Source organism: Acomys russatus, chromosome 4, assembly GCF_903995435.1.
Source record: "Acomys russatus chromosome 4, mAcoRus1.1, whole genome shotgun sequence".
Classification (NCBI taxonomy): domain Eukaryota; kingdom Metazoa; phylum Chordata; class Mammalia; order Rodentia; family Muridae; genus Acomys; species Acomys russatus.
The window spans coordinates 7,701,792-7,723,340 of record NC_067140.1 but is presented as its reverse complement, the minus strand read 5'-3'; the positions used below and the strand labels follow the sequence as shown (position 1 = coordinate 7,723,340).

Below are 21,549 nucleotides of genomic sequence, written 5' to 3'. Positions count from 1 at the left end.
TGGGACCCACATATAAAAGAAAGGAAAGAACTCAGGCCTCAAACTTATTCTGTGACCTCCACATGCACACTATGCACACACATCCACCCAAGCAGGTATTTTCAGACGGAAGTGAATTCACGTCCCCTGAACCTCCCCAAGCATCGCGTCAGCTTTTCTGCACCCGTATTCCATCTATCTCATGCCAGCCCAGGAGCATAACGATAAATTATATTTGGGGGGGCTTTTTAATCACCCACTCTAGCTCCCAAGTAAATGAGACAGAGACATAAGATTTATTAATAGGCTGGGCGTGGTGGCTCATGCCTGTAATCCCAGCACTGGAGAGGCAGAGGCAGGTGGATCTCTGTGAGTTTGAGGCCAACCTGGTCTACGAAGTGAGTCCAGGACAGCCAGGGCTACACAGAGAAACCCTGTCTCGAAAAACCAGAACAATAAGCTTTAAGCACCATAACTGGGCAGATACCCATTTTATACTATTTCTCCAACCTAGTCTTGCTATTTCCCAGCCATGTGCCCTAAATTACTTGCCCTATTGGTCCTGTCTGAACTGTTTCTCCTCCATCAGGTCAGTTCTTAATCACTACATCCTTTCTCCACCTTTTCTTCCTCCATGGTCCCTACCTGAGACTCTGAGACAGGGAACCAAAGTTCTCACTCTCTTCTGCCCAGCCATAGGCTGTCCAGCTTTAAAAAAATTTTTTTAATTAACAAATCAGAGATAATTGGGGAGCGAAGTTTACATAACATTGATCAAGAATACGTGACAATGCCCTCATCCGGACTGCAGTCAGATCTTGGGGCTCAGAATTCAGCATCTGAATTACACAAACCACCAGACTGACACACACATCCCTGCCCACCCCACCCCCCACAGGAATACTGGTGTGTTTTATTTAACTCCAATTTGCAGAGAAAGAAATCAGATGTCAGAGCAGCTCAGTAACGTGTACAAACAGCCCATTTAGACCTCTAACCCATGTCTTCCTGGCTTTCGGGGGAGGAGTTGGGGGGTGGGGTGGGTGCCTGTGCTAAGGCTCCGGCTGGGTTGGGAGAGGTTTTGGATAAAAGGGGAGGGAAGGGGAGGGTCATGAGCCAAGCAGGGTTGCCATGGAAGGCACTTGTTGGTTTTCAGGCCAGGGAGCTATCAAGCTATCTTCAAGGCCAGTGCCCAAGATAGGAGCAAGTGACTCTACACACTCTGAGAGCAAAGGCCTTTTTGGTGTCTGGTTCTGGGTGTCTCTCTTGCCTGTGCCTAGTTCCTGGCTGTTCCAGGGCCCATATGGGAGAGGGAACGATCTGACCAATACCAAGGTCCCCTGGGGTCTGTTTCTCTGATGCCCTCCTCTCTCTCTCTCTCTCTCTTTCTCTCTCTGCAGGCCCTCTATACCCACTGCATCTTCCTGCACGAGGGTTGGCCGCTGTGTCTGCGGGATGAGGTTGTGGTCCACCTGGCACCGCTCAACCCGCTTCTGCTGCGTCAGGGGGATTTCTACCTTCAAGTGGAGTCCTGGGGGGAGCAGTCTGTCCACATGACACTCAAGTGTCTCTCCTCAGACCTCCGCAAGGTGGACAAGCAGCCGATCCCTGAGTCCTCCTACTGTCTCATGTTCACTCCAGAATGGCTGGAAGCCATCAACAGTGACTTTGAGGGACGTCCCTTACACAACTGCCTCGTGGCTTCAGAAAATGGCGTCATGCCTGTGCCTTGGACCAGGATCACCAGCCCAGAGTTTGTAGATGACAGAGCCCCGATAGTGAACGACCCTTCCTCACATGGGGACTCCTGCCCACTAGAGGCACTCCATCTCAGCAGCCCTCAGGAGCCACGCCAGGCCAGCTCCTCGGGCAGCAGGGGGTCTACGGCCCAGAGTTGGGCTAAGGATAAAGGGAGGCAGTCGGGGGACAAGTATCCAGGCCTCATCAAGGTGGAGCCAGCAAGGGCAGGGGAAGTGGCCTTCAGGATGGACAGAGAACCCAACCAGGGCCTGGAAGGGGACTATGTGGCTCTCCTGGGCTTTCCCCAAGAGTGTAGAAGGGGGTCCCCAGACAGGGAGGCAATGATACTCTGTGATCCTCGAGGCCCACAGGAGGCAAGATCCAGAACTAAAGGGGCACCTCCCTTGGGAAGACAGATATGTGCAAAGCCAGCAGGCTCAGGAGAGAAGCCCTGTAGTGGGGGCTCAAGGAGAAAGGCCAGGCATAAAGCCTCTGGCCACACTACAGTGCAGCAGCCCCACTTTGGTGTCCTGGAGAATCCGCTGGACTGCACCTCTGGCCTGGCGAAAGACACTGAAGAAGAGCCAGCAGCCTCCAAGATACAAAAGCCTTTGGGAACACCAGCAGCCATGGTCCAGCTCAGGCCTGGGCCAAGACAAGTACCCTCTCCCCTCCTGTCCTCAGCTAGCCCTGTAGCCCCAACGTCTGAGATGAAGACCGAAGAGACCACACCTAGACATGGCAGAGCTTCCAAACCTGAGGCCTGCCTCAGTAAGAATACCTCCTTCCATGGGTCCCCAGCTCCTGGGCTCCAGTTCTCCTTCTTGAAAGGTCAAAGGGCACCTCAGAAGCCCCCTGAGAAGACTCTACTCCAGCATGCCACGCCTTGGGAGGCCCTGGACCCCCTTAACTCCTTGCAGCCTCGCAGAGCCAAGGCCCAGGAGAAAGGTAAGAGCATACACTCAGTAAGGCAAGGGTCAGGCTTCTCCTGGTGCAGGAGGCTCTGGCTGTGAGGGGCAGGGGCCACAGGCTGCCTCAGTCTCAGGGGGCTAAAGGCCCCTCACTAGTGTAAAACTGAGCAGGACTATTCATTAGGGCTGCCTGGGTTCACATTCCAGCTTTGCCTCATGCTGTGTGGCCTTAGCCAGACACTTAACCTCTCTGAGTTTAGGCCACCCCTTTGTGCAAGCAGGGGATAGGGTGATGGGACGGGACTTGGGACAGAGGGCGGGTACTGGATGGTGGTGACATGAAGGGACTTAGCATCCCTGGCAGAGAGCAGATCATGTTATGAGCTGGATAGTCATTTGGGTGGAAAACAAAACCCTGTCCCTGGGAAAAGTCTGTCTCCTTCTAACAACATCCTCTGCTTTTTCTCTCCTCCCCGCCCTGCCCCTACCCCAGATGCAACAATTCTCCCCAGAACAGCTGGCTCAGGCCCACTGTCTGGGGAGCCGCCTGGCTTCCAGCAAGATTCTGCAGCTCCCCCAGGACTTAGCTTGGAGGAGTGTTCCAGGCCCGAGCCCAGGATTGGGACTCTGGGGGTCACGCTTCTCCACTCCAGGATAGCCTGCCTGCCAGGTGCCAAGGTTCAGAGGGGAGTGGAGGAGGGTAGAGTATCCGCAGAGGCTGGTGGGTAAAGAGGGGGCAAGGCCCAGGAGGCTGCAAAGTTTCCAACGACAGGCTTGGATTAAAAGAAAACAGTTTCTAGGGACCCGTTCACCTGTCCTTTCATTTGTCCATCCACCCAACCATCTATCTATCTAGACTTTGGTTAGGCAGCCAAGGTGTGCGCCAGGCTCTCTAGAAGCCAAGCCTGACACAAAAAGTTTTGGAAAGGCTCCCACAAGAAAGGGACCGGGACCAAAGCAAAGCAAGGCAGGAAGCAGAAGGTTTGACCTAGGCTGTGACCACTCCCTCGGGTATGGATCACATCACCTAGCCGGCTAAGGGTCAGGGGTCAGTATTTAATGTCTGGGTCTGTTAGACATTAACCGCAGGCTGATCTTGGTTGTGTCAGTCATTAACCGCAGACTGTTCCTGAGTCTGTCAGTCATTAAGTGCAGACTGTTCCTGGAATGGGATGCAGGCTGAGCCAACTAGCTAGTACAGATAAGGGCAAGTCTTCCGGGTAGGAGACATCTATGAACGAGCCTGTTAATAGTCCTCCCAGCCCCTGGGGAGCATGCCCATCGAGGGGCTTTGGACCAGCTACTGACAGCTTCTGTGCTGCCCGGCTAAGTGATTTCGATCACTGTTTTCTGAACCCTAGACTCAGCCCTGTTAGGAAACAGTCTGATGTGATCCCTGCACCCACAAAACCTTTACTCTAGTGTGAGAGAAAATTCAGCAGGTCACTGTAATCCAACACAAAGGAGAGCACAGATAGTGCTCCTGGCTCCAGGCTTCCGGTGGGAGAAACCAGGAAGCTTCTGGAAGAAGTAAAGAAAAGTACAGCCATTTATTAGTAAGTAATAGGTGTTATCTGTATAAATATTGGGAACAGTGCTTCTGAAACAGGGCCCAGTACACGTAGAAGTCAGGAGCAGGAAGGACTACCAGGACTTTGGGGACTAACTGTCCTGCCACCTTGCTACTCCTGGACTTCCATGTCTCCTGGGCGCCATCTTCCCACAGATCCTGGGGGGGTCACCTACTGGTGTCCCACTCATTTATTGAATCTTTTTTGAATTTCTCAGTGGCTATAGGAGCCGCCTGCACTCCCACCCGCCTTTCCTGTTTCTGTGTGACATTGATCACCCAACATGGCCATAGCAGAAAGGTTGTCTAGGGCTAGACATGGTATTTCTGGTACCACTCACCAGGCAAAGGCAGTATTTGGGGCACAGAGATCTCCTTGGTCCAGTGAAAAAGCAAATCAGGTGGACAGTGATGCCTCCCCTGTGGGGTGCTGCCTGTTGCCCAGCTCCTATCCAGGCAGCATTTGGTAAGCAGGCAGAGCCAGGCACTGGCCACCTGATGCCCTGTCCCAAGGCATCCAGCATCTGAACTTTTGTTACTCAAACTTGGGTAGGGACTGACTCCATCTGTACCACGTGGAGGGTAGGGAGAGGGTGCACACAGAGCTGCTGGACCCATCTGCACTCGGCAAGCTCCCAGACATACAGGGTTAGAGCTGTGTTGTTTTAACCTCCATGTGCTGGCCAATTCCTCAGGCATCTGTGCCCTGATGCTGTCCTGAGCTCTGGGTTGTCGGGGCAACTTACTGCAGGATCCTGGGCTGGAGCCAGAGTTCCAGAAGGAGGGGGATAAGGGTGTGGCATTTTGGCTGGACCATAGGACTGGGAGGATTTCACTAGCTGGAGACAGGAGGGCGGGGCACACTAAACGAGCAGAACTGGGTGAGGGTAGGTCCTGCCAGCAACGCTGAGTCCTGGGGGGACAGTGAGACACATAAGCCTCCATTTTCAGAACAGGAAATGGCCTATCAAGAATACACAGCTGGAGAAGAAATACACAGCTGTGGGCTGTGTGGGATGGGGACAGAGATGGTACCCGGTCACCACAGCTGCATCCACTAGTCCCGGCTGAGCACCAAACACCCTCAGGAACTGGTTCACTTAATCCCCAAAGAAACCTCATCTGCCCTGAACTGAATTTGTCCCATCAGATAGATGAAACTAAAGCTCTGAGTTGCACAGACTTGCCCAGGGACACACAGCACATTAGGATGTGAACTAGTCTGTGTGACCCAGAGCTCACTGCTCCAGCTTTGCTTCCAGGGGTGCATGTACTATACAAAGACAGCCCCAAGGATAGTGAGTGAGCTGCCCTCTCTATGCTAAAGAAGAATTCGGAGAGACTTTCCTCAGGAAGGGGCTTTGAAGCTGGGCCTTTGTAGGATGAATAGGAGTTCGTAGGTCACAGAAAGAAGAGAAGAAAGGACATTCCAGGCAGAAAGAACAGTGCAGGCAAAGGCCTGCGGAGTCACAGAGGAAGCTCCCATGGAGGCTTCCCGACAATTGTCATTGCTCATGTTGTCCTCTCTTCCAGGTGGTAGGGACCGGGTCGGGCGGCCTCTGCTTCTGGTATCAACGAAGGAGGAGGCCTGGGAGGCACCGTGGTGTACTGCCTTGGAGGTCACAGAGTTGCTGTCCTACTTATTCAGTGTTCCTAGGTAAGGGGACATTATCATACCTTGACCCTCTCCACCCTCACCCCTCAGCCAGGTATGTAACGGAAAGGCCCTGGGTCCTTTCACCCACCATATGTGCAGAGAGCCAGCCACAGGCTAGGTGCAGGGTGAAGGGGTGGAGGTGGCAACAGATGGGCCCTGTCCCTACACAGGGCCTTCCCATGGCTGGTGTGAGACAGGGAAGGTGTGTGTGTAACATTCCACAGGCACCCACAGCTCTGGCCTGATCATGCACTAGAATCATAGAAGAACCAGGTGAGCTGTTGAAGCCGAGCACGCAGCCCCTGCCCAGCCAGAGCTTCACGGTCAGCAGGCCTGAGAATCTGCATTTCTAGTGTGGTCCCTGGCAACAGGGATGTGGCTGGGCGTGTCTTTGAGAAGCACTGTTGTAGAGCAGAGAGACTGAGAGGGTTGATTTTAGCTGGGAAGCTAGGGAAGGCTTCTTCGGGGAGTACAAACGTTGTTGACTAAATAAAAGGAAGAGCAATTGAATGAGTGAGTGGGTGAAAGAGAGACTCAAAGAACTAGGGTTTGGGGCCCATAGCGCAGTCAGTAAAGTGCTTGCCTTGCAAGCAGGAGTACCTGAGCTCTAAGGCCAGAACCCACGTACAAAAGGCCATGCATGGTAGTGCATGTTTGTAGTCCCTGCTCTAGGGATGCAGAGACAGGCCAGCCAGGATAGCCTAACAGGCACGTTCCAGGCCGGTGAGAGACCGTGCCCCTGAGGATGAGACCCGAGGTTGTTGTCCGGCCTCGGCACTCCTACAAGCATGGACCCGCGCAAACACACACACACACACACACACACACACACACACACACACACACACACACACACACCAAGGATAAGCAAGAGTGATGAATGGCCCAGGCTGGTTTCCAGCACCCGTCTCTCTCACACTTCATGGCTGGGGAGAATCCTGTCTCACTCCGAGACACAAGCTCCCACCAGGACATGCAGAGGTGGCGTTTGTCTCCCTACCACGTAGCTGTAGAACCCCAGCCTACTGGAGGCTCAGCATCTTGGGGGAGGTTAGGGAGCCTTGGAACCCTCTTTGCCACACACACCCCCGAGCCACCTGCCCCCCTGCAGGCCACCGGATACCAGATATTCTGCAGGTGGAGGGTCTGACTTTCCTCCTCTGTGGCTCACCCTGATCCCCAAATGACCAGGAAGCCTGGGTAAGGAACATGCCATGCCAACTCCTCTTTCAGTCTACTGCTTGGCTGCTCTGTGTCTCTGATTCCCTGCCTGGGAATGGTCACAGTAAGCATTTATGCCCCTCTTGCTCTGGGCAGACACTGGGTACGGTAAGCTAATGCGCCTTCAATCCTCGTGCAGCCTTGTCAGTGATGGGGACGAGAAACAATGTGGCCAGGTGGCCAGGTACCCATGTGGGGACATGTGGGCTGTGCCTGTGAACTGGTGGTGTAAGGTTTGAAGACAGCTGGAGGTGTCTTCCAGACCTCCTTGACCAGCAGACCCTCTGAGGGCATTTACAGCCCACCAGACGCCCCTAGGCCCTGCCCACTCTCCCCTGTGATGCACAAAGTCTGAGAGCCCTGGAGTTGTAGTGATTATACAAAGTAGGGGCTCTGTCTCACTAGGTTGGTTACCCCTCTTGCTCTCTTCTTGCCTGCTCTGCCCCTCTTCTTCCCTCTCACTTCCCCAATACCTTCCTCCCACTTTCAAAGAATTCCTTAAAGGAGAAAATAGATTTTTCCCCCCCTGAAACCTTTCAGTTAACTTGTCTCAGCTCATTGGGAAAAGATAGGTCACATGACCCCATCAAGCCAGGGAAATTGGGTCGCTGTGTGGCTTCTATAGATCAGAAGCCAGGTGCAGGAGCTGGTAAATTCTGAACAAACCAGGACCCTGCCTCTACACACACACACACACGCGCGCGCGCGGAATTGTTTCATTTTATTTTATTTTATTTTATTTGGCTTGGAACTCTGGGAACGGAACCCAGTGAGGCTTACACACAGCCTCATCCCTGACTACAAAAGGGTGGTGGATGCAGCCACACTAGTGGGTACGGTGATGAACCACCTGGTATCTGTGAGGTGAAGAAGAGGAATCCTGGGTGCTTGCTTCCTGGAGGCGGCACTGGTCTTGCAGAGCAAAGACTCCCGCCAACCTGTTACCCTCACCTTTCCCCCAGACCCTCTGGAGTCCCAGGCTGCCCCGCAGGCCCTGATTTCTGTTTTCTACCCACAGGCTGGAAGCTAAAGCCAAGGGGCTGCTGGTGGTGATTGATGCCAGGAAAGGGCCCCCGAGGCCTGGTCTGGTCAGTGCCCTGCAGAGCGCACAGGTGAGTGCCATGTAGGGCGCTTTAGTTTAGCTGGTCTTGGGGGTCCACAGGGACCGTGGCATGCCCAGAGCCTCGTGGGCTTAAGGTTGGTGTCACAAAACCCAGACAGCAACCTTTAGTGGCAAACAAAACAAAACAAAAAACCTCCTGGCTCAAGAGACGGCTTAGTAGTTAAGAGCACTGACTGCTCTTCCAGAAGTCCTGAGTTCAATTCCCAGCAATCACATGGTGGCTCACAACCATCTCTACCCTCTAATGCCCTCTTCTGGCCTGCAAGTGTAGAGCACTCATATACATAAATAAAATCTTTTTAAAAATGAGTTGGGTTTCCCTTTAAAAAAAAAAAAAGAAAGAAAGAAAGAAAAAGAAAAAGTGCAGCCAAGCTTCTGGACAAAGGGCGTTGACTGCTTTGATGTATTAATAAAAAAGTTAAAAAGTGGCAGCCTTGAATCCTAAAAAGAAAGCTGACGAGGGACTCTCTTCAGAAAATCTTTGTAGTAGACTGAAGGGGCTCAGGGTGTGATGGGGCCTTGAGGTGAGAGGGATGATGCGGGAAGGGAGGGACCGATCTATAAGGACCTCAAAGAGAAGGGGGCGGAGGCTTCTCTTAAGACCCCGAGAGGAGCTTCATGAAGAGTGAGGGTGAGAAGCTGGATGGTGGTGGTGCACGCCTTCAGTCCCAGCACACAGGAGGCAGAGGCAGCCGGATCTCTGTGAGTTCGAGGCCAGCCTGGTCTGCAGAGTAAGTTCCAGGACAGATGGGACTACACAGAGAAACCCTGTCTCAAAAAACAAGAACAAAACAACAATAAAAGAGTGAGGAAGAGAGCGAGAGGGTAGGAAAATGAGAGAGAGAGAGAGCGTGCGCGCACAGAGGTGTCTCCTCAGAGAAGTCCCCAGAGCAAATCCCTCTAGCAATCCCAGGAACAGAAGAACATCAGACTTTTATAAGTTTGGGGGCAGGGGGGGGGGGGGCGCTGGTGGGATGTTTTATGTCATGTGATTTTGCTCAATGTATTGCACGTGACAGAGAGCAGGGACAGAGAGCCAGGCACCAGAAAGGAAAATCAAGTCATAGACTGCTTCTTTACTCTCTGCCCCAGAGAAAGCTGTAGGAAGGTGTGGCCTGGTCTCTTCTGGTTGGCCTGTGGGATCTGACCTTTCAAGAATGTCCACTGTCTTAAAGGAGCAGGCACACGTTTTAATGGCCAGGAGTTGAATCTACCTCTGGTTAAGGCCCCATCCAAGAGCTCAGAAGGTGCCACCAACTCTATTTCTGTACAGGTCTTCCTAAGAAGGGTGCTGTTCTCTTATGGCCCCACTTCTACTTGGTGGCAGTATGGCTCCCAGCAGCTCTCTCGAAAGTCACACAGTCGGGCACTTGATTCCAGCAGAACACAGTGAGAGAGATCACAGCAAGAGTTTCTTAGCGTATCATTTCTTCTGATTGGCTCAGAAGTCCACATCGACTAAACCCCTTGTTCTGGGGGATTCTGAGCTCTGATTGGTTTAGCCTTAGACCACATACACACCCTGACAGAGAAGTGTCTTGACCAGTCAATGTATGCACCTGGACAGGTGAAAGTAAGATGTACCTGGCCATCTGACCGCTCGTCTTATAGATGGGGAAACTGAGGCCTCAAGGAGGGCTTGCAGCTCAGCTCGGGTTTGCTTTTTCTTAATGGTTCACTCAAAACCTGCCACACAAAGCCCCCACCCGGGGACCACACCATGCATCTGCACATCCCTTGGGGTGGAGGAGGTGACAAAGGGAAGGGGGAACAGAGCTGTCCTGATGAGGCTCTCTCTTCACAGGCTCTGGCTCCGGCCTCCATCAGTAAAGTGCTCCTCCTGGGGCAGAAGGTCTCGGTCCTTCAGCTACCTGCACTATCTGTCCAGGTGAGTAGAGGCCCAGGCAGGGGCAGGGGCAGGGGCAGGACTGGGCTTGAGCAGAGCTGGACAAAGGGATGAAGAGCTGCAGGAGTGAGCCACGCCTTGAGAGGAATTAGCCTAGCTTAAGAATAGCCAGCTGCCGTCCCTTCTCCGCAGGAGGCATTGTCACATGGCTTTGGCTTGTTTCTTTCTGGAAGCCCAGCAGTTCCTGGTGGACAGTGCCACGGGGCTGAGATGTGCACGCGTGGAGATCAACTGGAAAGACTCTGTCTAGGCGGGCTTTCTTCTTTACAGATAGGCTAGGTAGAAGACCACCCAACAGCCAGACCCAGAACTGGAGTCTCCGCTGTGCTGGACCCTCCCCTTGCTCCCTCGCTCCCCCGCTCCCCCGTGCCCTATGCACCGACATTTCTCAGACATGGCAGAAAGCACTCTGCCACCACCCTCCAAAGGGGCACCAACTCTGCTTGCTTCAGGAAGTGATCCTGGATGCCCCCTCGCATGGGTGGGGGAGGGAGACAGTGAGGCAGTTTAATGGGTAAAGGCAGTTGCTGCCAAAACTGACCACCTGAGTTCAATTCCTGGGCCTTACAGTGGAAGGAGGGAATCAACTCCCAGAAGTCACCCTCTGACCTCCGTGTGTGTTCCGTGGCAATTGCGCACACACACAATAAAACAAAATTGATTAAAACAGAAGGCATGGAGAGAGTTGACCTTTGCCTCTCGCATCCAGATTGGTTGCCCTGAAAATAACTTTTTTTTTCATTGTCTCACAAAACGAAATTTCACTATTTCCTTTATTTTTTTTAATATCTTATTAATTTATTCATATTACATCTCAATTGTTCCCCATCCCTTGTATCCTCCCATTCCTCCCTCCCTCCCATTTTCCCCTTACTCCCCTCCCCTATGACTGTGACTGAGGGGGACCTCCTTCCCCTGTATATGCTCATAGGGTATCAAGTCTCTTCTTGGTATCCTGCTATCCTTCCTCTGAGTGCCACCAGGTCTCCCCATCAAGGGGACTCTTAAATCCAAGGGCCAGCCTGCCCTGGGCTAGTGGATGGGCCCTCTGGTAGGACCTGAGTGGACACATCTCCCGGGGATCCTATCCATGTGTAGGCTCTGGTTCAGGAGTTCCCATGGGGGCTGGGATCTTGCAGTCTGTGCTCTGAGGGGATGATGAGGATGCTGCCTGTGAACTGCCCCTGGAGCATCCAGGATAGCTGATGAGTCCATCCCCGCACTGCCCCACCCCAAGCCTGGAACAGCTCAAACCTGAAACCTCACTGCCTGGTGGAAGACGTTCCCAGTGCCTTCTCTGTGTCTCAAGGGACATTGCTAGGATTTGGTAACCATCAGCCCCTAGGAGGACACAGTGGGTCATTTGAGAGCGGTGAGGGCCAACATACAATTTCATCTCAGGGAAAGCAGTGTTGAAAAAGAGCTAACTTCTGGAAGAAGGAGCGCTGCAGTTGATTGATGATGTCTGCTTGGACACAGACTTGGGAGTAGCGGTATGTGTGACTTGTATGTGCCATTCCATAGTCAGGGCCTGGTTCAAGTGATTCGTCAAAGCTTCCAGAAAAGACTCTGCTCAGAAAACACCACTCTGGACCTTCTCAGTGGAAGACGTGGTGCCTGGGCAGAAATCAAAACCGGACCCTTCTACATCATCACTGGGGAGAGTCCTCTGGTCCTCCTAACTCGCTTTTTTATCTGCAGGTGGAGGTAGTGACCTCACTGAAGGCCCTCAGGAACCACGTGGACCCTAGCCAGCTGCCTGAGGCTCTGGAGGGCTCCTTCCCCTACGGCCACAGAGAGTGGGTGCAGTTTTTCCAGGTGCGTACCCTCATAGCCTTTGGTCTCCAAACCTTACTTCTCCTCGTCCCTTCACTGCCCTGCCCCATGGGTCCCTCAACCCTGTCAAAAACAGGGTTCAAGAACAGACTTCACTCAACAAACATTTACAATGAAGGTACAAGGTAGCCTCAATATGGCCTCAGGCTCTGGGGCCAGCTTGCTGGGTTCCAGTCCAGCTCTGCTCTGTGACTCTGGGTGAATTTCCCATCTTCTCTGAGTCTTGCGTTCTTCGTCAACAAAGCAGGGGATGGGGAAGGTAACGAAATTGCCTCTTTATGGGATTTTCATGAGGACTGGGTTAGTGTGAGTAAAGAAGGCCTTGGCCATTATCAACTGAAAGCAGACTGACGGGCATCTGCTTTGTGGAGCCACAGGCATGCCTCACGTGGTGGTTTAGTGTGCGTTGCCTCCTTTAGAGCAGGGAAGGAAACTGGCTTCATTCCCTCTTCCCACTGCCCTGCAAGGGCTAACTCTCTCTCTCTCTCTCTCTCTCTCTCTCTCTCTCTCTCTCTCTCTCTCTCTCTCTCTCTCACACACACACACACACACACACACACACACACACATACACACACCATAGTGTCCACACCTCTTTCCCAATGCAAAAGTTAAAATGAACAACAGCAACAAAAAATAGAGGGGGGAGCGGGAGGGAGGGGGACACTGCTTTCCGTGGGACCTAGAGAACTCTGCATGTCATGAGCCTGGAAACAAACCAGCACAGCTTTCAAGGCAGCATCAACCTGGCATCAAGTAGCTGAGTCACCCTCAGCCAGCTTATAGTCCCCAGGAAGTAGCTATGGTTCTACAATACACTTAGCATAAGGGGCTTGGCCACCTTGGTCTTTGTGTTCCAGAGGGTCCTGGAATCACCGGGAGATGTGAAGAGTCACTGTGAACTCACACTTGAGTGGCATGTGTGCTCCCAGGCTTCAGGTTCCCTCTCCAGGGGCCACCCTTTAACCCAGTGACCTTTGAACTTCAATTTTCAGGCTTTCCCATTAAGTGGAATCTTACTGGGTGTTCCAGAGTGTGAAACTGATGGTGATCATGATTCTGGCATGTTCTGGGGGCTCTATTCTAAATCCTGTACATGTTAGTCTATCCGTCCCTTACCCTGCTGTTAAACATACTACGGTTTCCACCTCCCTGTGCAGGAAAGCCCAGAGAGGCTAAGTAACTTGCCTGTGGCCTCACAGCTAGCGGATGGCTGAGCTGAGTGAAGGGTGCTTCTCCAGCCCACCCTTTCACTCCCATCCTGCCCCCTATATAAGAACCCCCCAGGGTCTGTGAACATCTCAGGCCTGTCTTCTCTCTCCTCTGGCTCTTGTCCCCTTACTAGAGGCCCCGCTGACCAGCAGCCGCAGCACTGTGGCTTAGAGACCCACTGCTCAGCTATGGGGCAGAGTGGGATAGAGGTGGGAGGGAGACTGGGGCATGGGGGAAGGGAGATGGAGGTGGTCCAGAGCTACATCTTCACCAGTTCTCCTGATGGTTCTGATGTAGTTAGTGTAAGTTCGAGAAGCCCTGCCTGGCCCCTTCCTGAGCCCCCACCCCCACCCCACCTCGGGAAAGGCATGCCTCCCCCTTGGTCAACCCAGGTTGAGCCCTGCTCTGGCTCCTGTCCTTGCAGAAGCTGGACCCGTTCCTCACTGACCTTCGCCAGGCCTCATCCCTGCTGCAGGCTTCCATCCAGGAGTTTGAGAAGGGTGACCCCCCTGGTGGTGTGCAGGTAAACCTGGGTGGGGAAGCCTCCAGCACACACAAGAGCACTGGGGAGGGGACCCCTCAGGGTGGCCACTCTAGTTTTCACTCTGTCACTCAGCTAATAGTTCTTGGGTATCCACCAAGTGCCCTGCACTGGGGCCCCAGCCTGAGGAGCTGGCTTGCCTCTGTTCTGGTGAGGATCAGAGTGCAGTGGCAGAGCGGCCATTGGGAAGGTAGTTACGAGGGCCTGGGGAGTGTAGAGCAGAGGTAGAGCAATTGCCTGGCATTAGAGGGCCCTTAGGCTGAAAAAAGAAGGTAATTAAAAATGGTGCCAAATGAGGCTGGAGAGTCGGCTCAGTGGTTAAGGCCACTGACTGCCCTTCCAGAGGACCCGAGTTCAAATCCCAGCACCCACATGGCAGCTCAGAACTGTCTGTAACTCCAAGGTCTGACACACTCACATAGATATACTTGCAGGCAAAACACCAATGCACATAAAATAAAGGTTAAAAAAATTTTTTAAATGGTGCCAAATGCCATAAAAGATTAATCGAGAAGAGTGAGGAAGGTGAGTGGTTTTTGAAGGGATGGTGTTTAATTGAGGCCTGAAAGAGTATGTCTTTGAGGGGAGATGGACTCTGGGCAGGGGGAGAGCTTGTGCAAAGGTCCTGAGGCAGAGTGTAACTGGCTGTCTGTGGAGCAGAGTAAAGGGGAAGCCCTAAGGACCTTTAAGCAGGGGATCCTGAGGCATGAAGCCCTTTGGTGTCCCTTTTTTTGCTACAAGAGAAACCAGAGAGCATCAGAGAGCTCAACCAGGAGTCTGAGGTGGGTGTTCCAGAGAGAAGATGGAGCCAGGACCAGTAACGTTACCATGGTGATAAGAGGGGCATGCCATCAGGAGATGTGCTGGAGATTGAAAGGACAGACTTCCTGGAGATGCTTGGACCCAGCTGAGAAAGTCAGGCTTTCTCTGTGTGGGGAGCCCTGGAAGATTACAGGGGGCAGTGGTGATTGGGCCTCAGGACACTCCCCTCTGTTGGCAGGAGGCCACCAAGTGCCTGAGCAAGTCCAAGGAGCTGATGGAGGCTGTGCTGAGGGACCCAGGCCTGCTGGCTCTCCAGAGGGAAGGTGGTGCTACTCTGGCCAAGTTGCAGCAGGAGGCCAGCAGGCTAAATGGCAACCCTGATGTCAGGTATAGACACTCGGTCTCCCCTCCTTTATTCCTCATCAGAGCTGGGGGAGGGGGGAGCCTTGCAAAGGGAATGCTTGGGATGTGTCTAAGGCAGCCACCTCCCCACTCTCTGGGCCTTGGGGATAACCTCACAGCTCCTCTTTGATCTCCGGCCATATTCAGCCAGGGACAGGCATTGGAGGACTTCCTCTCCTGTGTCTTCTCTCCACACATGGACCACACCCTTTTCTAACCCAGACTCTGGTCCAAGCCCTTCAAGACCTGTCTCCTTTGTTCCTGGCAGGAACCTGGTGCTGCCCAAGCCACTCTTATTTGGCAAATAGAAACTGAGGCTGAGCACGGGGAAATAGTAGTAAGGCCCATAGGAAGCCAGGCTGGGATGGCTGGGTAGCTAACCCTACAAGCCTGCTTTCCTCATGCTCAAGAGGCACAGAGTGGGTGACAGACCTGCTCAAAGGTACCAGCTTCCTGGCCTGCTGCGAAGTGGACCCTCCTTAGTCTGAATATCAGATGTCTTGACTCTTCAAAACTCTCAGGCCGTCTGGGCACAAGTGGAAAATTACACCCAGAGAAACTGCTTCAAACACAAAGTAATTGGAACAATTGTGCAGAGTTACTTTCAGGCTGTGTGCAAAGGTGAATTTAAAATGGAAACAGACTTCTTGTCTACGCTGAAGTTTGGTTGCCCGCATGCCTCCTTATATATATCCAAGTACCCTGAAATCAGGGGGAAAAAATACAAATTCTGATATGCTTCTGATCCCAGAATGGACTCTGAACACATAGTTGAATTGCTCAGTAATTAGAAATATTTGCTCTGGTAAAGCAAGGGTACGCATGTTCAAAAGTCCAGGGTGAAGTTTGCGCACACACTTAAAAACAACTTGTGTGAGCCAGGCATGGTGGCGCACGCCTTTAATCCCAGCACTCGGGAGACAGAGGCAGGTGGATTGATGTGAGTTCGAGGCCAGCCTGGTCTACAAAGCAAGTCCAGGACAGCCAGGGCTGCACAGAGAGACCCTTTCTCGAAAAAACCAAAAAAATAAAAATAAATTAAAAAAAAATAAGAACAACTTGTGCATTGAACCAACATTTGATGTGTGTGCATTGTTCTAAAAGTTATAATTATTAACTCGTTTAAATAACTTTGAGGTGGGTCTCTCTTGTAATAGCAGAGAAACCTGAGACTCAAAGTATTCTAGGGTCACACATCTGGAATGTGGTGGGGCCAAGAGGGAAGTGGGTGGGAGCTGGTAGAACACGCACATCGCCTTGAACTGAACCCCTAGACTCCAGGGGCAGGTTCATGCAGGAGAAGCCAGAACAACTGGGCCCTGGTGAGGAATGTGAGCCACCTCTGGCCCCTCACAATGCCCTCCATGCCTCACCAGCTTCGCCTCTTGTCTTCCTGAGATTCCTCCAGACCTTTGACCTGGAGATCCACCAGGGGGCGCTGTCGGCCCACGCTCACCGCTCCCTGGTCTATACGAGTCCCTGCAGCCCTCTTGGCTCTCCTCTCCTTTGGGTCTTTTGGGCTTTCTTCTAATGTAGGACTCTGTGTATGGGGTCCCTTGAAAAGGCAGCCTTCCCCTCCATCATCTTTGTCTGAAAACCGGCTCCCCCGAGGCAGGTTTCTCCCTTCACGGAGCATCGCCACAAGAGGAGTCCCGTCGCCAGCTTGCTTTGGGTCCTCTGATTCGGGCCACTTTAAAAATGCCTTGTAGGGCAGGTGGGGCTCAGGTTCAAGGTACCTTGGCTACACAGGAGTTTGAGGCCCCCAAAGTGGTGATGTCGCACAAGGACCCACACTAGCATGTAGTCCGGCTGAGATTCATCCTCAAATACCCAGCCGGCTTAATACTGTGGCAAGGAAAGGGGGCAGGAGGCGCGGGGGAGTGTCATTGCAATTCCCCCAGCATCCTCTTGTCTGAGGCACAGAGAGGGCTAGGGACCTGCTCTAGGGCACACAGCAAGTCAGTGGCTGCCACCTCAGCTGGGGCCACAGATTAGAAAGGCAGATTCATGCCTAGTGAAAGCACAGGGAAGGGCATCTCCTCATCTCCTTCCCCCTCCCAGGAGCCACCTGACTGAGGCTGCCACCCTGTACAACCTTGTGGAGGATCAACTGCACATCCTGGTCACTGCATCCAATCACCTCCTCCGAAGGCTGGAGCTCCGTGTCCGCCTGGGCCACCTGGAAGCTGCCATCCACCAGGTGAAGGGGAGACTACTGAGGGACATGGCACTTTACAGGGGTCACTTTGTTCCGAGGTTAAAACACCAGGCTGGCAGCCCTATGTGTTTGGGGCAAGGCAGAAAACATGCATTCAGTCAGCGATTAAGATGTGATCGTAAGGGCTGCACTTATTGAGTGCTGGCTGTGTCCATGCCCTGGACAAGAGTATTTGTGAATATCCTTGTCTTCCAGTGTGGTCTCTTAATGGTGACAAGGGAGCTTTAGGGATTCCCAACCACAAATGGGGAAACTGGGGCCAGGCAGATACTGCCCACTGTGGTTTTACTTCCGGAGTCTGAGCCTGGAGCTGTTGGTACCTCCTCACCTGGCTTCAGTACCTAAAGCCAACATGCACACACACGTGTGCGGGCGTGCCCACGTACAGACACACACGCGGAAGTAGGCAGCTGGCCTAGACCTATCACAACTAAACCACAGTCCTCTGCCCAGGTCAATGACTGGATGGAACGGGAAGGAAGCCAGTGTCTGCAGGCACTTGCCCCCATGGATATATGTGCAGAAACAGTAGAGAAAGTCCACGCGGAGTTTGAGGATTTCTTCCTGCAGGTTGCGGTATGTTCCAGGACCCAAGCTGCCAAGAGAACATTAGAACGGGGTCTTCTAGGTCCCTGCTGTAGAGGTGAGAAAGTGCAAGGGAGCTTCCGGGGGCAGTGAGGGGACAGACTGGACTACCACAGAGGCCTCACTTTAGGTTCTGCCTCCTCCAGGGAGTCCTCCAAGATCAAGTACCAAGAAGTCAGAACTCCCTGATGGTTTCCAAAAACGCAGGTTCCAGGGCTTAGACCTAGGACTGTTGGGTCAGTGTAGAGACAGTCCTGATAGACACAGGAGACCTTGGCCTGTCACAGCTCTCAGAGAACTCCAGGCAGGAGAAGATGGGAGTGGCTTGGACACAGCAGAGGGGACTGTGGAGGATCAAAGCCTCTGACCTAGAGAACCTTCCAGCAGATTCCGAACTTCCACAGCAAAGGCCTGGATTGTTGGATGTTTGACAACTCCTATGTTTACCTCTGACCATGGGCTGAGCTTTGTAGCTAGGGAAACTGAGGCTCAGGAGGCCACAGAGGACTGCTGGGTAGACCCTCAGGAAGTTGAATAAACATCTTTTTTCCCTCTCAGGCCCAGTACCGCCAGGGTCTGGAATTGTCGAAACAGGCCGCCCAGCTGGGAGCTGCAGAGGAATGGGCAGGTGAGACAGGCCTCCCAGACCTGGCAGCCTTCGCCTCCACCCAGCAGGCCTTCCAAGCCAGGCTGACACACTTCTACATGGCGGCCGAGAGGCAGCGCACCGACCTGGAGACCCTGCGCCACCTCTACCGCTTCAGAAGGAAGGTGAGTGAGCCTTGTGGTGTGGCCGACCCTGGCATGTACCTGGGTTCTTCTGCACAAGAGGTGAATGGCAGCCGGCTTCCTTATCCAAGTAAGCAGGGTAAAGACGGGGCAGAAGCCCACCTGAGTGCAGACCCTGAGTCACAGCTGCTTGCACTGCTCCCATTTTACAGGGGAGGAAACTGAGGCTATCTGGGTAGTATTTCACCTCCTAAATCCACATAACCAAAGGGCCCCCCCCTCCGTTTTTCTGATGGAGAAACTGAGGCCTATGGACAAAGAAAGCAGGCTGGGAGAGCCTGGACCAAGCTGGACAGGAAGCCACATGGCTGCCCTGTGCCCTCAGTTGCCCCTTGAACTTATCAGGAGGGACAGAACATGGGAGGAGCTTGACCCCACCCCACCCCCAGTTGTTGGCTATTCCAACATGATTAGAGAGATGGGGACATAGGATGCTTCAGGGGACAGTTAGGAGGGACCCAGACGACTCACGCAAGCCTGGGGACTCGAGGACAGGGCTTCTCTGTTTCCTCTGGTCAGGGATGAGGCAGGCAGATGTCAGCAGTGGCAGTGAAGGGGCACCCTCCCCCTTCCCCACCATGGAAGGCACTGGAGGGCAGAGACATGGGCCACAAGAGCCCATGAGGGCTGTGAGACCTGCACAGCTGTCCCCACTGCTCCGAGCCTCAGCTTCTGTTGCTAATAAAACCGGCTTGGCCTGTTCTGATGTGGGGGTCTCTAGTGCCAGGCTCTGTTCTGACCATTTCACTGTCGCACCGACCCTGTACTGAAAACAGAGAGGCTGAACAACTCACCTAAAGTCACACAGCTGGTAGATGGCAGGGATGCAATTCAAACCCAGACCCCGGCATGGAGTGTACTCCCAGCCAGCTGGATGGAATAGCAAACCGGGGCGGGAGAGATGGCTCAGTGGTTATGAGCACTGGCTGCTCTTCCAGATGTTCCAGAAGGTCCAGGTTTGATTCCCAGCATCCCCCATGCTGGAGCTTCCTTGTGCTCCCTAGGGTCTGAAATGACCCTGCTACTTGCCACCTGCTTGTCTCTGATGTGCCCTGTGGGTTGAGCTTCCCTGAAGCTACAAAGCACACTTGGTGAGAAGGTAGCATTCCTCCCAGGTAGGAAGGGGGCAGGCCTGCCTGACCCTCCCCGTGTCCGCCTCTGGCGGCTTTGATCAGAGCTGGACACAGCTGTCCTGACCGCTCCTCTGTGGAGCCGGGGACTCCAGTGTCTGAGGCACTGGCTAGGAGGATGGTGCCACAGACAGGACTCTGCCAGGCTGGGGGCTCTAGCGCTGTACCTGGTGCCCTAAATGATCCTCACTTGATTGGCCGCTAAGGGAGATTTATGTTGCCGCGAGTTCTGAGTGCCGCCGTGAATATGAAGCCATTTATCTAAAGACAAGCTCCCTTAATCCACAGAAAGACGCCTCCTCGCAGCAAATGGCTCCGCTGTCCCCTGGCCGGTGGCTTGCAGTCGGCCCTAAATTAATGGAGAGAGAGAGATTATCTTTTGCATGAGCTGCCATAGCATGCTGGGGGCAGGGGGGGCAAGGGGAAGAGGGGTGCAGGGGAGGGGAGGGGTATCAGGGAGAACCACGTGATGGGCAGAGGCCCAGCTGGTCTGTGGGCTATGGAGGGAGCCTGCTGGGCTGACAGCCCATTCCTGCCCGAGCCAGCTTTTCTTTGGGCGCAAGGAACAGAGCTACAGGAGGCAGGCCAGAGGTTATTGTCAGCAGCCTGTGCAGCCATTTGTTCACTCAGCCACGCTGACTCAAAGTCCCCCCCCCCCCCAATAGAGCCTCATCTTGTCTTCACGTGGCTCCCACCTCCTTCTTCCTTCCTGCCCTTAGATGTCCCGCTTCCATATGGACTGTCAGGACCTACTGAGCCAGCTCAGCCTGGGCAAGGCTGCAAGGGCCAGCCCCGGGGACCAGCTCCACCTCCGCCTCCACTGTTACCTGAAGCGCCTGGCATCTGAGTTCCAGACCGAGAAGCTCCTGGCCACGAAGCTCCAGGTGGCCTCCTTGAGCCAGGCCAGCCTGGGCCAGCAGTTGTGGGAAGAGGTCCAGGAGCGACACCAAGAGATCCAGAGCTTGCTGGGGAAGGCTCTAACCTACTGCCCATGCCCAGAGGTTCCGGCTGCCCACTCGGCACACACAGATCGAAGCAGGCCAGCGGTGAAGGGCAAGGGTCTGCCTAGAGACGCGGTCTCCAAATGGGACAGGTCTCTACAAGACTTCCTGGCTGTGTCAAAATCCCAGTGTCCTCCCCAGACCCCTCAAGGGGAGCAGAGCAGAAACATGTGGGCAGGCCTGCCGCCCCAGGAAGCAGGACAGTCTGTGGACACTGAGGAAGGCAGAGGTGCCCCCAAGCTCCCGGAGCCCACCCTGGAGCGCCTCCTCGCCTCCCTCTTCTCCTGGCATCACCTTCCCAGACAGAGCAAGACCTCCCATCCTACTGGGGGCAGCTTCTCCTCTGAAGGGACAGGCTCACAGACATCCCTGGAGGACTCACCCCACACAAGCCCTCCTGCGTCCCTCTAACTGGATCTGAGCCGTCACACTTGCTCCGGGGGCTCTGCAGAGCCCATGCCACCCTGTCAGACATGGCCATGAAGCGATCTTAGAAGGACCACTTTCTGGCTCCAGAAAACTCCAAAGAGATGGGTTGTTACCCACACAAAATAGCACATGTGGGAGTTAGAATACAGATTAAATAAAAGGACATTTTTATTGAGGGCTTAGACTATAGTCTCATATGGCAAGGCTGGCTGGGGCCACCTTTGGCAAAAATCTTTATCCTTAGGCAGCCTGAACTGCTGCTGGGGTTCACGTGGGTAGAAAAGTAGTGGGAGGGGCCTCTTGTCTTAAGCCCCACAGTAACAGACCTTGAGACTTTCCCAGAAGCCACTGGGAAGAGGGGAAGGAGGAGGAAGGAATAAGGGGCATTTGTCAAGCAAGCTCCATCCTCCTGGGGTCTGGCCAGGAGACAACAGAGACAGCAGGGGGACTCTGAGATGCCCATCTGAGGGTGGAGACAGCCCAGCACTCCTACTCCCAAGGAGCTGGCTCTGGTGGGCAAGGGCAGCAACATGGCAG

At 53.7% G+C, this 21,549-nt stretch overlaps 1 protein-coding gene across 1 annotated transcript in view; it reads left to right on the top strand.

Annotated features, from left to right (window-relative positions):
- Kiaa1755 (KIAA1755 ortholog) overlaps positions 1-21,025 on the top strand; it is a 31,760-nt gene extending 10,735 nt beyond the window's left edge. The window contains exons 3-14 of the mRNA XM_051143700.1: positions 1,380-2,667; positions 3,124-3,300; positions 5,734-5,857; positions 8,097-8,190; positions 10,006-10,089; positions 11,809-11,925; positions 13,580-13,678; positions 14,697-14,845; positions 16,922-17,060; positions 17,532-17,654; positions 18,222-18,434; positions 20,302-21,025. Of these exons, the coding sequence (XP_050999657.1) occupies positions 1,380-2,667; positions 3,124-3,300; positions 5,734-5,857; positions 8,097-8,190; positions 10,006-10,089; positions 11,809-11,925; positions 13,580-13,678; positions 14,697-14,845; positions 16,922-17,060; positions 17,532-17,654; positions 18,222-18,434; positions 20,302-20,994 (3,300 nt within the window). The 3' untranslated portion in view covers positions 20,995-21,025. The remainder of the gene's footprint in view (positions 1-1,379; positions 2,668-3,123; positions 3,301-5,733; positions 5,858-8,096; positions 8,191-10,005; positions 10,090-11,808; positions 11,926-13,579; positions 13,679-14,696; positions 14,846-16,921; positions 17,061-17,531; positions 17,655-18,221; positions 18,435-20,301) is intronic.
- Positions 21,026-21,549: the final 524 nt, after the last annotated feature.